This window comes from Austrofundulus limnaeus, unplaced genomic scaffold (assembly GCF_001266775.1).
Source record: "Austrofundulus limnaeus strain Quisiro unplaced genomic scaffold, Austrofundulus_limnaeus-1.0 Scaffold165, whole genome shotgun sequence".
NCBI lineage: Eukaryota > Metazoa > Chordata > Actinopteri > Cyprinodontiformes > Rivulidae > Austrofundulus > Austrofundulus limnaeus.
Window position 1 is genome coordinate 810,282 of NW_013952567.1, and position 11,604 is coordinate 821,885.

The 11,604-nt window shown below is 40.1% G+C and overlaps 1 protein-coding gene and 1 long non-coding RNA gene across 2 annotated transcripts in view; one reads left to right on the forward strand and one right to left on the reverse strand.

Annotated features, from left to right (window-relative positions):
- Positions 1–1,657: 1,657 nt before the first annotated feature.
- Positions 1,658–11,604, reverse strand: part of si:ch211-79k12.1 (uncharacterized) — a gene marked incomplete at its 5' end in the record, with an annotated part of 13,557 nt that continues 3,610 nt past the window's right edge. The window contains 5 exon segments of the mRNA XM_014017298.1: positions 1,658–2,221; positions 3,949–4,093; positions 5,837–5,981; positions 9,526–9,671; positions 10,743–10,953. Of these exon segments, the coding sequence (XP_013872752.1) occupies positions 2,134–2,221; positions 3,949–4,093; positions 5,837–5,981; positions 9,526–9,671; positions 10,743–10,953 (735 nt within the window).
- The window catches only part of LOC106523758 (uncharacterized), a 5,251-nt gene continuing 3,507 nt past the window's right edge, over positions 9,861–11,604 (forward strand). The window contains exon 1 of the long non-coding RNA XR_001310926.1: positions 9,861–10,259. This is a non-coding gene — a long non-coding RNA (uncharacterized LOC106523758). The remainder of the gene's footprint in view (positions 10,260–11,604) is intronic.

The following is an 11,604-nucleotide window of genomic DNA, read 5'->3' on the forward strand; positions in this document are numbered from 1 at the left end:
TACATACATACATACATACATACATACATACATCAAAATATTTACGTAAATATAACAAAATATGCATCAACAAAAAAAAATTAATAATAAATGGCTTGGCCTAAGTCATTAGCAGGATTTCTTTTAAAAGTTGGAAAAGAAATACAAAAACAGTCTTCAAAATTCTCAGCAAAGGACGTCTGCTGCAGTTGTACCAGAGAGCTTGAATAATCAGTTTAATAACATTATCCGGGCTGTGCTCTGTGGCGCATGCAACAGCTAATGGAGTGTCATTGTTAAACTGCCGCTTTGCCCATTATTAACAACGGCCTACGGTCATCCACACACCGATAATAAAACCACATAAAATCCAACATAACTTCAATGGACAGGCGTAATGAAATTCTCAGCATTATGAGCACGGTTCTGGTAATAAGCAGTGGTGGTGCAGCGTGAAGTTAAGGGTTACAAAGCAACAGAGGAGAAAATTAAAACGATGAACTTGTTGTATATGATGATTATTATTTTTTTTGGATTCGAAGTGCGACAAGTTGGAGATGACTAAATTTAGCTGAGTGAAAGAACAAGCAGCAGCAGCTAACCTTCCCGCTCCTGTAATGAATGGTCAAATTACATGAGTTTATGGTTATTCTAAGAGTGTTAGTCCAAATTTGTGAATGCATGTATGGACAAATTGACTGAAATTGAGTTTTGTATCACTTGAGAGATAAAGAAAAAGGAGACAGGACTGCAGAGCATTAAGTAAAGATCATTCCCTCGGAGTAAGGTCCCTCAAACTGAAAGGGAAGGTCAGTAAACAAGATGATGCAAACCCAGGTTGGCATGGGATCGAGAAGATGTGTGGTCAAGCGAGAACTCATGTCCGGCTTTCATCAAATTGTCAATACTACCCAACCACTTTTGTTTCTCTAAAATAGGACAAAATCAATGACACACAGAAAGAGAGTAAATAATATATTTTTAGAAGCCTTTTAATATCAAAGAAATTCAAAGTACAGTTTCAGAGCGAAAAGTGCTTGAGTGCAGCCACAGTACCAAGACAATAATAAGCTTTTCAAATAGTTTGAACTGGTTCTGCTTTTGGGAAAGAAAAGTTGAGAGAAAGAGAAATAATCAACAAAATAAAACCTTGTCTTATCACCCAAATAGTTCTTTTTATAATAAACAGTGCATGCATTTTCAAATGAAAGGAGAGGGCACTGTGTGGAAAAAAAATCCCTGCTTTTACAAATACCCAAGATTCTTACGGAGCCCGCGAGGGAACACGGGGGATTTTTTTTTCTTTTTGCATTCCCACGCAAAAGTATTGCGTTACCTTGCAATACCTTTTGCGTTCCCTCGCAAAAGTCATTTGACACTGTTATGCCTGTCGTTTTATTAACAAATTCACCTGCTCACCATTAGCGAGTTAGCCTATGCTTTAATTCAGCTTCAGAATGAATCACACAGCCACGCATGGAAGTATGTCATGTGCCGATATTTTAACACAGTGCAGCCACACTACATCACTGTCAATTTCACGAACTTGTGGCGACACATCCTGTTTTGGTAACCGGATATTTCAAAATAAAAGTTTGATTTAATTCAGTTCATATACAAAACAATCTTTTGCGTGCAAACAATTTTGCGAGGTAACGCAAAAGTTTTGCGAGGTAACGCAAAGATATTGTGAGGTAATGCAAAAGGTATCGCGAGGGAACGCAAAAGAAAAAAAATCTCCCATGTCCCCTCCCGGGCTCCGTAGTTTCTTTATTATCATGTTGCTAAGAATGTAGCTCGCCAGTTTTTTTTCCACGCTGCAGCGTAAATGAAAAGAAAATTGCCAAACCTTTTTTTCTGTTCAAGATGTGGAACTGCAGCCTACACTTACAGGCAAAACTGCTTCTGCATCTTTAAAAGCAATCATTCAGTATTATTTTATACACCCAGCTTGTTCCTGATTTGGATTTTACTTTCAACGCACTCTTCGAAATTCTCTCCCCCTGTTTTTTTTTTTTTACCTCCCTCCCTTTTGACACATGTATCTCTCTCATTCTTTGGTCACTCACTCCCATCTTTCTCGCTCCTTGCTCCAACCTCCTCCTCCTCCTCCTCCTCCCACCTTTACTCTCATCTTCCCACCCGCTTATGCCGTCACACCAGGGGCTGGCTGTCAGCGCAGGTGGAGGGAAGAGACTCCACACTCGTTTTGTAGATGGGCTTTTTCTGAGAGCGGTCATCACTGGAGAGAGGAAGAAAGGAGAGAGACAGAGGTACATGATTATCAGTTTATCGATCTTTCAGTAGGCACTCGAAAAAATATGTGAGGAAATTATAGTCTAGAACCGAGCACTGGAGACACACCTGGCAGGAGATATGAAAGTCAATTATCCCATTTCCCCCCCACTACATTACCACAAATCCACACCATTTTTATACTCTTAACTAAGACCTTGAGAAAAATGTGTAATCAGTTCATGTAGGGAAAAAAAAACTTAATGGATACACGTATATGAAGCTGCATGAGGTCATGGTGTGCATGATTGTGCCGTTAGCTAAGGGGATAATTAAGGGTTCCATTAACTTTCTTCCCAGTGCTGTCGCCATTTTAACACAGGCTATTCAAATTATTTTACTTGCTGTTAAAAGACTGTGTGTTTTAATAAACAGGAACTGGGAGCAAGAGTATTAAAAGGAAAAAAAAGATCAAGGATGAGGTCAAGCAAGTCTGATCTGCCGAGATGGGTTTTAATATTCAGTCTGAGAAATGCTTTTTCAGACACAGCCAAATGCTCGTACACATGAATAGATTTTAAACAAAAAACGGTTTGCACTCTGTAAGTAAAATAGCCTTGATTCTATCACATGAGGCAGAATGAAATATCCCAGTAATGGCTAAACCTGTCCTCTAAAGTCCAAACTGCAGGTGGAGATTGAGGAAGTGAGTTAGGGAAAATAAGAGGGTGAATAAACAAACACGTTTGACTGCTTTCAAAGACATGTTATCCATCAGGGTTTTAAAGCTGATTTAAGATGCTATTAACTAAAGTGATTTTAAAGTGGCGAACCTGTATGAGTGCTTAAAAAGAGGAAGCAGGAAATTATTTTAGCAAGACGACAGTAGCTGGACGAATCACCTTCATGTTTGGCTCTTATAAGATTAGAATCAYGGCTCTTCCTCAAACAAGCCAGTCTGACCAGAATAATGAGGGAGCTAAACGGATGCCCTGTTCTTAAAGGGGCAATATCATRTAAAATCAACTTTTTTGAGTTTTATATCATGTTATAATGTTATACTCTCATAAAAAACATGCCCAAAGCCTTGCTTTGACTCATTCATGAATGTTTGAGAAATCCTGCAGCGTTTTTAGGAAGCCATGTATGCTGAGGAGCAAAACGACAGGTGGGGACCAGAAACACATTTTGGGACCAGAAACGCCCCTGGGACGTGTCTTTAAGCCAAACTTCCTCATGGCAGAGAGCGCCCCCTCCCCCATCCTCACGCACCCCGCCCATGACTCCTGCAGGCTCTCGGGTGAAAGTGAAACTTAAACTGTCTGCTGAGCTCCCAACATTAGTTCTCACTCAGTGAGGCTCTTTTCAGATTAAAAATACCTTTAAGAAAATGTATTTTCAGATGCCAAGTAAACTGCATCATAGCGACCACACCMCGCACGCGAGCGCACCCCACCCCCTGCTATGAAATGGGTGAAACAGAAGCGGAAGGTGGTTCTTAAAGAGACAGAGGCCAATTTCAAGGCATTTAGTAGAGGAAGTGATGGGAAGATAAGTTTATTTTCTATTTAAACATAAAAACAGCATTTTAATAACAACTAAAGGTGACATAGATACTTTATTATGGTATAGTATTTAAATGTATGCCTGAGAAACACATAACATTGCCCCTTTAAAGTAACAAGCACAGGCAAAGAAAAGTGACCAGACACAAACAACTCAAACAATTCTTACATGGGTCCCTTGCTGGTCCTGACCCGCTTGGCCCTGCGGCACAGGAACACAGTCAGGGAGAGGATGAACACRAGGAGAGACACCACCGTAGCCGAGGTCGTCAACCAGAGACGTCCATTTGTAGTCTCGTACCAGGCGGCGTCCTCTGTGGGACAGGCATGAAGGGAAAGACGTCTTACACGGAATCCAAAATCAGCACAGCAAAATGCCTCTAGGCAAAGTGTCTGTGGGCAACCTTATGCTTGTTTGGAAAAGAAAAAAAAAAGATTTTAGTGCTCAGACAAGTCATAGTTCTCAGTGCAGCAACGACCTGCAAAAAGTCTGTGTGTAAGAATTTAAAACAACAACAAAAAACGAATAAAGTGTGTGTGTGTGTGGGGGGTGATTATCCTTTCATGTGCATGAATTTCTAATTTATGCATAATGTTGAAAAAGGAGGTGGATTTTATAGAAATGGTCTTTGGAACTGTGGTCAAAACAAATGCTAAAACATTAAACACCAGAGTATTTAAAGAAAAGACATGTTTTGTCCCTTTTCCTACACACGTTAAGAGGATTTCTGGGCCTCTGGAGCCATAAAAACTCACACAAGAAATGTTTGCTCAAGGTTTGTTCAGTGAATGTAGTGCAACTTCAGAGGGACTGCAGAGACGTGGGGCGTTTTCTTATTAGAACACCAAGGAGGAGCAAATATAATTCCAACATCTAAAATTAATCATTACTTCACATAGGAGAAGATGCCGGGGACACCAATGAGCGTACTGACCAATAAGTCATTGCTGCAGTAATGGGAAACCCAAACCATAATGCACTACCATATCCTGGGGGGTTACATAATTTCAGTTGTGGAAGTYACCGAGCATATGAAGTGAACTGGAAGAGCGTGTTTATAATCAGCTGTAAATCAACAGATATCTCTCAGGCCAGTAATAAAGATGATGCAAACAGATGAAGTGCTGTAATTGGATTTGGTATTGCTGAAATGAAAATGTTTATTTGATTTAAAAACAATAGTTCAGATCTGTAAAGGTGGGGGTTCCATGGGAAATGGATGAACGGTTGGTATCTTGCCTGTTGCAGATAGCTTATTGAACAGGCTCAGTTTCAGAAAGAGACAAAGTGTCACTTTGCAGACATTCTTCAACAAAACAGTACAAACGTTCACTCTTCCATTTTATCGTGTACTAAGGCGACATACTGTGATGTGATGTGTGTTCTGGTAATCTCAAGTGTGTTTTAAGACCTGTAAGTACTGGGGGTGGGGGGTACAAATAAAAAAAATGTCTGAAGCACACCAATGTTTGACTTAGTAACTCAGTCAAAAAGAAAACATCAAAGGTCAAGTACAGCCATTGCTGGCTTTAAATCCAATTCATTTTTATCTTATCCTTTCGTGTCGCTGCAGTTCTGCCATATATCGTGATATTTAATGTGCATTCTGTTCTTCGGTACGATCGCTTTACATGTTTGACATTTTAAATGCTATTTCATTTCTCACCATTTTTATCAGATGTGTTTGAATAAATGTCTTTCCCTTCTCCTCCTTGAAGAATCACATCCTTTTTCCCCCTCGACTCTGATATCAGTTCTTAACTTTTGTCTATGTTGCATACATTTTGGGTATTAAAGGTTGCACACCTGAAACTGATGACTTTTACCTCATGATGTAAAAAGCGTTTGGCATGCCTGACCTTTATTGTGACATTTGAGTGGTTGATAGAAGAGCACATAGATTAGAGGGACTTTTTGTTGTTGTTCAAAAGTGAATTTCCCCCCGATGGTTCTGAAGAAAGCGCTGGCCATTTTTCAGAAAGAGGAAGCGGTGCACAGCCTCTACACACTGTGCGCAAAGGACAATGAGCCTTAACAAGGTGAAGGCTTGTCTTACCGGGCAGAAGGTTTACACGGATGGTGCGCTTCTTGCTGAGGGACTCCACCGAAGGATGCTCAACCGTGCAAGTGTACTGTCCTTCATCCTCCGCACTCACCTTCTTCAGTGTCAGTGTAGAGGAAGGCAAGATCCAGTCACCACCCTGTGAGGAATAGACAAGAGTGGAAAAATTTTTTTTTTTTTTCTTTTTGGTCTGATTGTTTGGCGCTCTGCAAGAATATAAATTGAAGTGATGGAGAGCATGTGAGAGTGGTTGACAAAAGGGATGGAAACACAAAGAGATCAGGCACCAACTGTGTGGCAAAAGATGAGATAAACAAGAAGTAAGGGAGCAGAAAGTATACTTGGTGTTCTGTGGAGGGAGAGACGATGGGGAATAGTGAATAAGAACAAGATAGCAAGGAAAAAAAAGAAGACTGGTGGGTGGACAAAGAAACAAAAACATTTCTGCTGGTGTGCGGGCTCTCGTGAGAGCAGTCCCACAAGTCTTAAATGAAGTCTATTTACCTGAGCAGTAATCCCAATGAATGAGCATGCATCGACACAAGTCAATAACCCAGATAACAGCATCATCGGCAAAGAATGATGCCGCGGCAAGACACTGTTAACACAACGCGTAATGAGATGGCAGGGGAGCGGGATGAATTGTTGACACAGAAATAGCAATACTATTATGAGATAGAGCCCAACATGGGAGGAAACAAATAATAAGCCAAACACACAGATTGGAAAACAAATGAATGTGGAGGAGGATGTACAAAATATATAAAAAAACAAAGAAAAATAAAAAACATTATACCATGCAAATGATTTGGCTCTTGGGAGTCGTAGTTCCTGCCAAGAAAGTCCATTTCACTTTGAATGGATCTGAATTAAGAGGATTTCCCATAAAGGCCAGGTCTGGCCAAAGCAGCATTTTGTATGCAAATCCACTGGCTGGAAAGGCAGTGTGCAGTTTCTGCCTCTGTCCTTCTGTCATTTGTCTGGGCCAAAGCACTCACGGCGGCTGTGTGTCAAACTGGACCACTTTCTGCCTCACATCACTCTTGTCTAATGCACACATAAAAAAATCAGCTCCTATCAACCAGAACCATCAATCACTTCCTATTATTAATCCACTGTAATTTCAGTGTAAAAAGTGTTATTAGCACCAATTATTATTAGTTATTGTTTTAAGCGACAGCACTAACCAGGTGAGAGCTAATGACAAAAGCTCTTCATGTGATCACATGGAGGACAAACAGTGTTAGTGCCATGACAAGCCCGCTGAATTGGATTTGAACTTGTAAGCCCATTTAAAACCCAGGATTAGCGGTGACCCTTTAACAAGCAGCATAATCCTGAGCCAGCTCATCAAGACAAAAACAAAAAGAGAAAACAAAAAAAAAAAAGAAAAAAAAAAGAAAACAGGAACTTGAGCTCTAGTTTTTCTTGAAGAAATGCATGTGGCTTTTCATGCAACATTTACAGCCGTTTCAGTCAAACCTTGTAAACAGCCCTCATGTGATACTGTGAAACTGCAAGAGGTGTTAGAACAGATTATTTCACGAGGATAATTATAAACTATTAACTACACAATATTTAGCATCATTGCCTTCACATTAGACTTTGTTAGAACCAAATTTGTGTTGGTTTACGTCCGTTAGCTGTGGCAGCCATCTTGAATTTGGCTGACTCCAAACAGTTATAGATGTCTACTGAATGATTGTTTTCTGAAAGCTTCAATAAAGTCAAGTGGTTAATGATATATTTTGCTAACAAACCGACAGAGTTTCATCCAACAGTTAATGTTCACGTTTTAAAAAYAGATCTCATTCGATCGGTTTGAGCTTAAAGTATGAGTTGGACTCTACTAACATCATAGCCCAGACTGAGTGACAGCCATTTTAGTCTTTGCTAAGTTTGCTAAGCTGTGGTGGCCATCTTGATTAGGACTGACTCTAAAGTAGAGTTATAAAGGAACAAAGTAAAATTACTTTACTTAAGTAAAAATGTTGGTTATGTGATCTTATTTAAGTAATTACTTTTCAGACGACATTTTACATCTACATCTTACATTTTCACGCAAAGTGTATCCAGATATAGGGTGCCTCACCAATAAAGTGAATTTAATTGTGTTTGAATGAGAAATATAAATATATACCATTCCAACTATTGCTTTGTACACAATCCATCACACCTGCACATGACACAAATCATGTCACACTCCAGCAGGACAGGGCAGATGTGTAACCAGGTGTGAAAACGAGTGTGGCAGAGATATATGCAGCTAAAGCAGGTACTCTAGTGCAGTGGTTCCCAACGTTGGGGTCGGGGCCCACAATGGGGTCCCAAAACATCAAGGTGGGGTCCTGAAAAGATTTTCTAAATTAATTAAATTAGAAAATAACAACATTTCTTTGCCTTCGTTGTAACAAAAGAGTAAGGTTAGTGTAGTTAAAATGGACAGAAATATCATAATGAATTGTTACTGTGCTCTTATTTTTTTGATGTGAAACAATGTTTGTGATCCAACAACAGTTGGGGGCTCAGGTCTCTGCTGCTGCTTTTTTGAGGGTCAGAGGCTGAAAAGTTTGGGAACAGCTGCTCTAGTGCATTCTAAATGTTTCAACATTAATATTTTAATAAAAATGTCATTATGGTTTTTAGAAAATGTTTTTGGGGGAGGTCACCTCCCAATAAATGTTTTATTCTAACTGCTCACTTTTACTCAATACTTTTAATTAACTTTTATATTTAAGAAAAAAAATATATATATATACTTACCTTATGGTAAGCTACTTGCACTTTCACTCAAGGATCACTTTGAAGTACTTTATATAACACCGCTCTAAAAGTTTATCAGTTGTAGATGTTAATCCAGTGGTTACTTTGTGAAAGTTTCCCTAAAACCTGTCCCCTGTTTCCTGACATATCTTACTAACAGCACAGCCAAATGAACAGACAAAAGCAAAAAAAAAAACATCCTCACTTTGTCATCTGCAGCAGGTGATTACTGAGAAATGGAATTTGTCTTCCCTAACATGTCTTGTTATCAGTTGCGGTGACTTTCACAGTACCTTGGAAGAGCACAGTCCCATCACCTGACTAATCAAGTTCTTGTTCTACATGCCAGCTGACACTCTGGCATTTTACACAGAGACATCTTAATTTCCCTTCAGAAACTCTTTCTCAGTTCAGTGAAGAGGGCCTATAGTTGAATTATTCAATGCCAGTTAACCAAACACTAAAAAAATAATTAGAAATCTATCCACATAATTGTTTTCAGGTTGACTGGTTCTTGTCTAGACCTCATTAAACTATTAATCCTCTGTAAGTGGGCAAGTTGCAATTCCCTGCGAGAGGTGAGGCTAAGCCAACCAGTCCCTTAAATGCAGTATGCTCCCTTCATGGAGGGGATAGGGGAGATGACAGGAAAGGGGAACCGAAGAAGATCAAAAAAGAAAAAAAAAAAGAATAAGTCAGAGAAAGAAAAGAAAGGGAGATGCGTTAGAAGGCGAGCGACAGTTAAGAGAATGCTTGAACAAAGACGGAGAGGCCAGTGGAGACCTGGTGAGGCGGGAAGGAGGCTGTAAAAAAAAAAAGAAAGCGGTCACATGGAGGGATGGGATTAACAAAGAGAATGAGGAGTTTCCAGAAGCCTAATGAGGACACCTCCGCTGTGCGCGGACCCGAGGCGTTCTCACCTCTTTCTGCCAGAAGTAGTTGGGCTCCTCTGACGCGCTGGCGGAGCACCTCACCGTCACGTCATCGCCAAGTCGCACCTTCACCTCCCCCGGGGCACCCAGGTACCTGCTGTAGCCTTCCATATACAGCAGCGGCTCCCTCAAATCTGAAAACGGCGTGCGGATGATGAAGCGTGATCAGACATTAATGAGGCAGGTAATTTAATGCACGCTGAGGCAACCTCTTGGAGCATTTGGGGACATGACTAAACATATGTTTGCAGCCGTAACATCTGGTAAATAATCAGACCTTTGAAGAACACTTGAATCAAAAGCTTAACAATGAGGGCCTCCAATTGGTGCAGACTGTAACAAGCAATCAATAGCAATGATGATAGGCTTCATCTTATCGAAGTCTTTAGAGAGGCAATGTTGTGAATAATGGCTCATTTTCTCTACTGCCTCGATAGATGGCCCCAGTCCATGCAGCTCTGTCTCCTTCCGTCCTACAGCTCATTCTAATCTTTTCCTCTTATTGATTCCTCCCATGAGGCTGTGGAGCCTATCAAGCAGCGTCAGGGTCGATATGACGGCCACCAAGAAGACAGAGGACACTGAAAATCTGACCAGCTATACGACAGATAATTCATGCAGCTATCACACGGCGGTATTGTTGTTTCAAACCGCGAGCCCTTTTCTACAGTGTGTCTTTGTTTGCATGGAGGGCAGGATAAAAATGAGTCATCCTTTCTTAGGTAACAGTATTTGCATTGAATCGTTATTATGTKTTGTTGTTGTTGTTTTTGTGTACTCTTCCCCAGCAGCCTACAAAAGCTATGTTTAGTTTTATTCATTATTAATGTGTTTTTCTATCCCTCACTGTGAAGAAAGCTGTGTCTACAGAGCCTGGGTGATGGTTTAAACCTCCTGCTGGTTGTAAATATGAGAAAATAAGTTTCAGACTCTTTCTGTTTAGTTTTCTAGCCAAGGCTATTTGCACACATGAGAGAAAGACGTGAGAAACAGAGCTCTCAGTTTGACACATTTCCTCATGAAAGCGAAAATCAGAGGTACTGTTGCACATTTGTGTTCCGTATTTCTCTAGTTTTCTCTTTAACTCGCGTCTGTGAAACATTTACAACATCCACGGTTTAATTATTTGCCAAAAATAGACACAGATTTATTCGTGCTGGGAGAGCTGCGACACAGCACCCWTTCACGTCGACACAGAAACTCACACTGGACTTTGAAGGTCAGCGGTTCTGAGGCGTTGTCTGGCGCCGTCACATTTTCATTGTCCGACACGCAGCGGAAGGCCACTCCAGAGTACATCATTGGATTGGAAATATGCAGGAACCCGGTGTTCTCCAAGGTTTCTGGCCAGTCTTCTGAGTAGCAATACCAACGCCTCAGTGATGATCCCCAAACTCTACGCCAAGCACCATAATGCTGGTTCAAAATAAAAAAAGAGAAAGGAATTTAAAAAAGGCTTGAATTTCAAAACAAATAGCTCTCACTGCAAATTGAAATAGTATTAGTACTGTWGTGCTGCATAGAATCCAAATAAATCAGCTGTTTATAATTATACCTATAATTACACGGAACTGCTCTTTTCATAAAGATACAAAACTATTGAGCTGATCATTGCTGTGGATGACCCTGCAGACTCTTCTGTAGAGTGAAGCACCTATTAAAACATGAATGCAGGTCATTGTATTCACAAATGTGAGTGCTGTGCAATAAACATGCATAATCAGAAAATTTTAAACATCCATGCATTCATTAAGGCAGGAATGGGCAACTTAAATGATGGCAGGGTCCACAATTAATTTATTTTTTGCCGACACTAACAGAGAGTCACATTCACAACACTTACCCAAAATGTAATAAAATTGCCAAAAAAGTAAAAAGTTGCTAATGTTTATGTACTAGCCACTTCAATTAACTTCTCATATTTAGCTTTGCGCAATGTGTTGTTGTGGTGACTAATATTAAAGTTCTTCATTAACGGACTAAACACACAAATTGACCTTGATATTCTGTGTACAAATGTCTAGCCCACTTAAAAAAACAACTGATTATATATATACTGTATATATA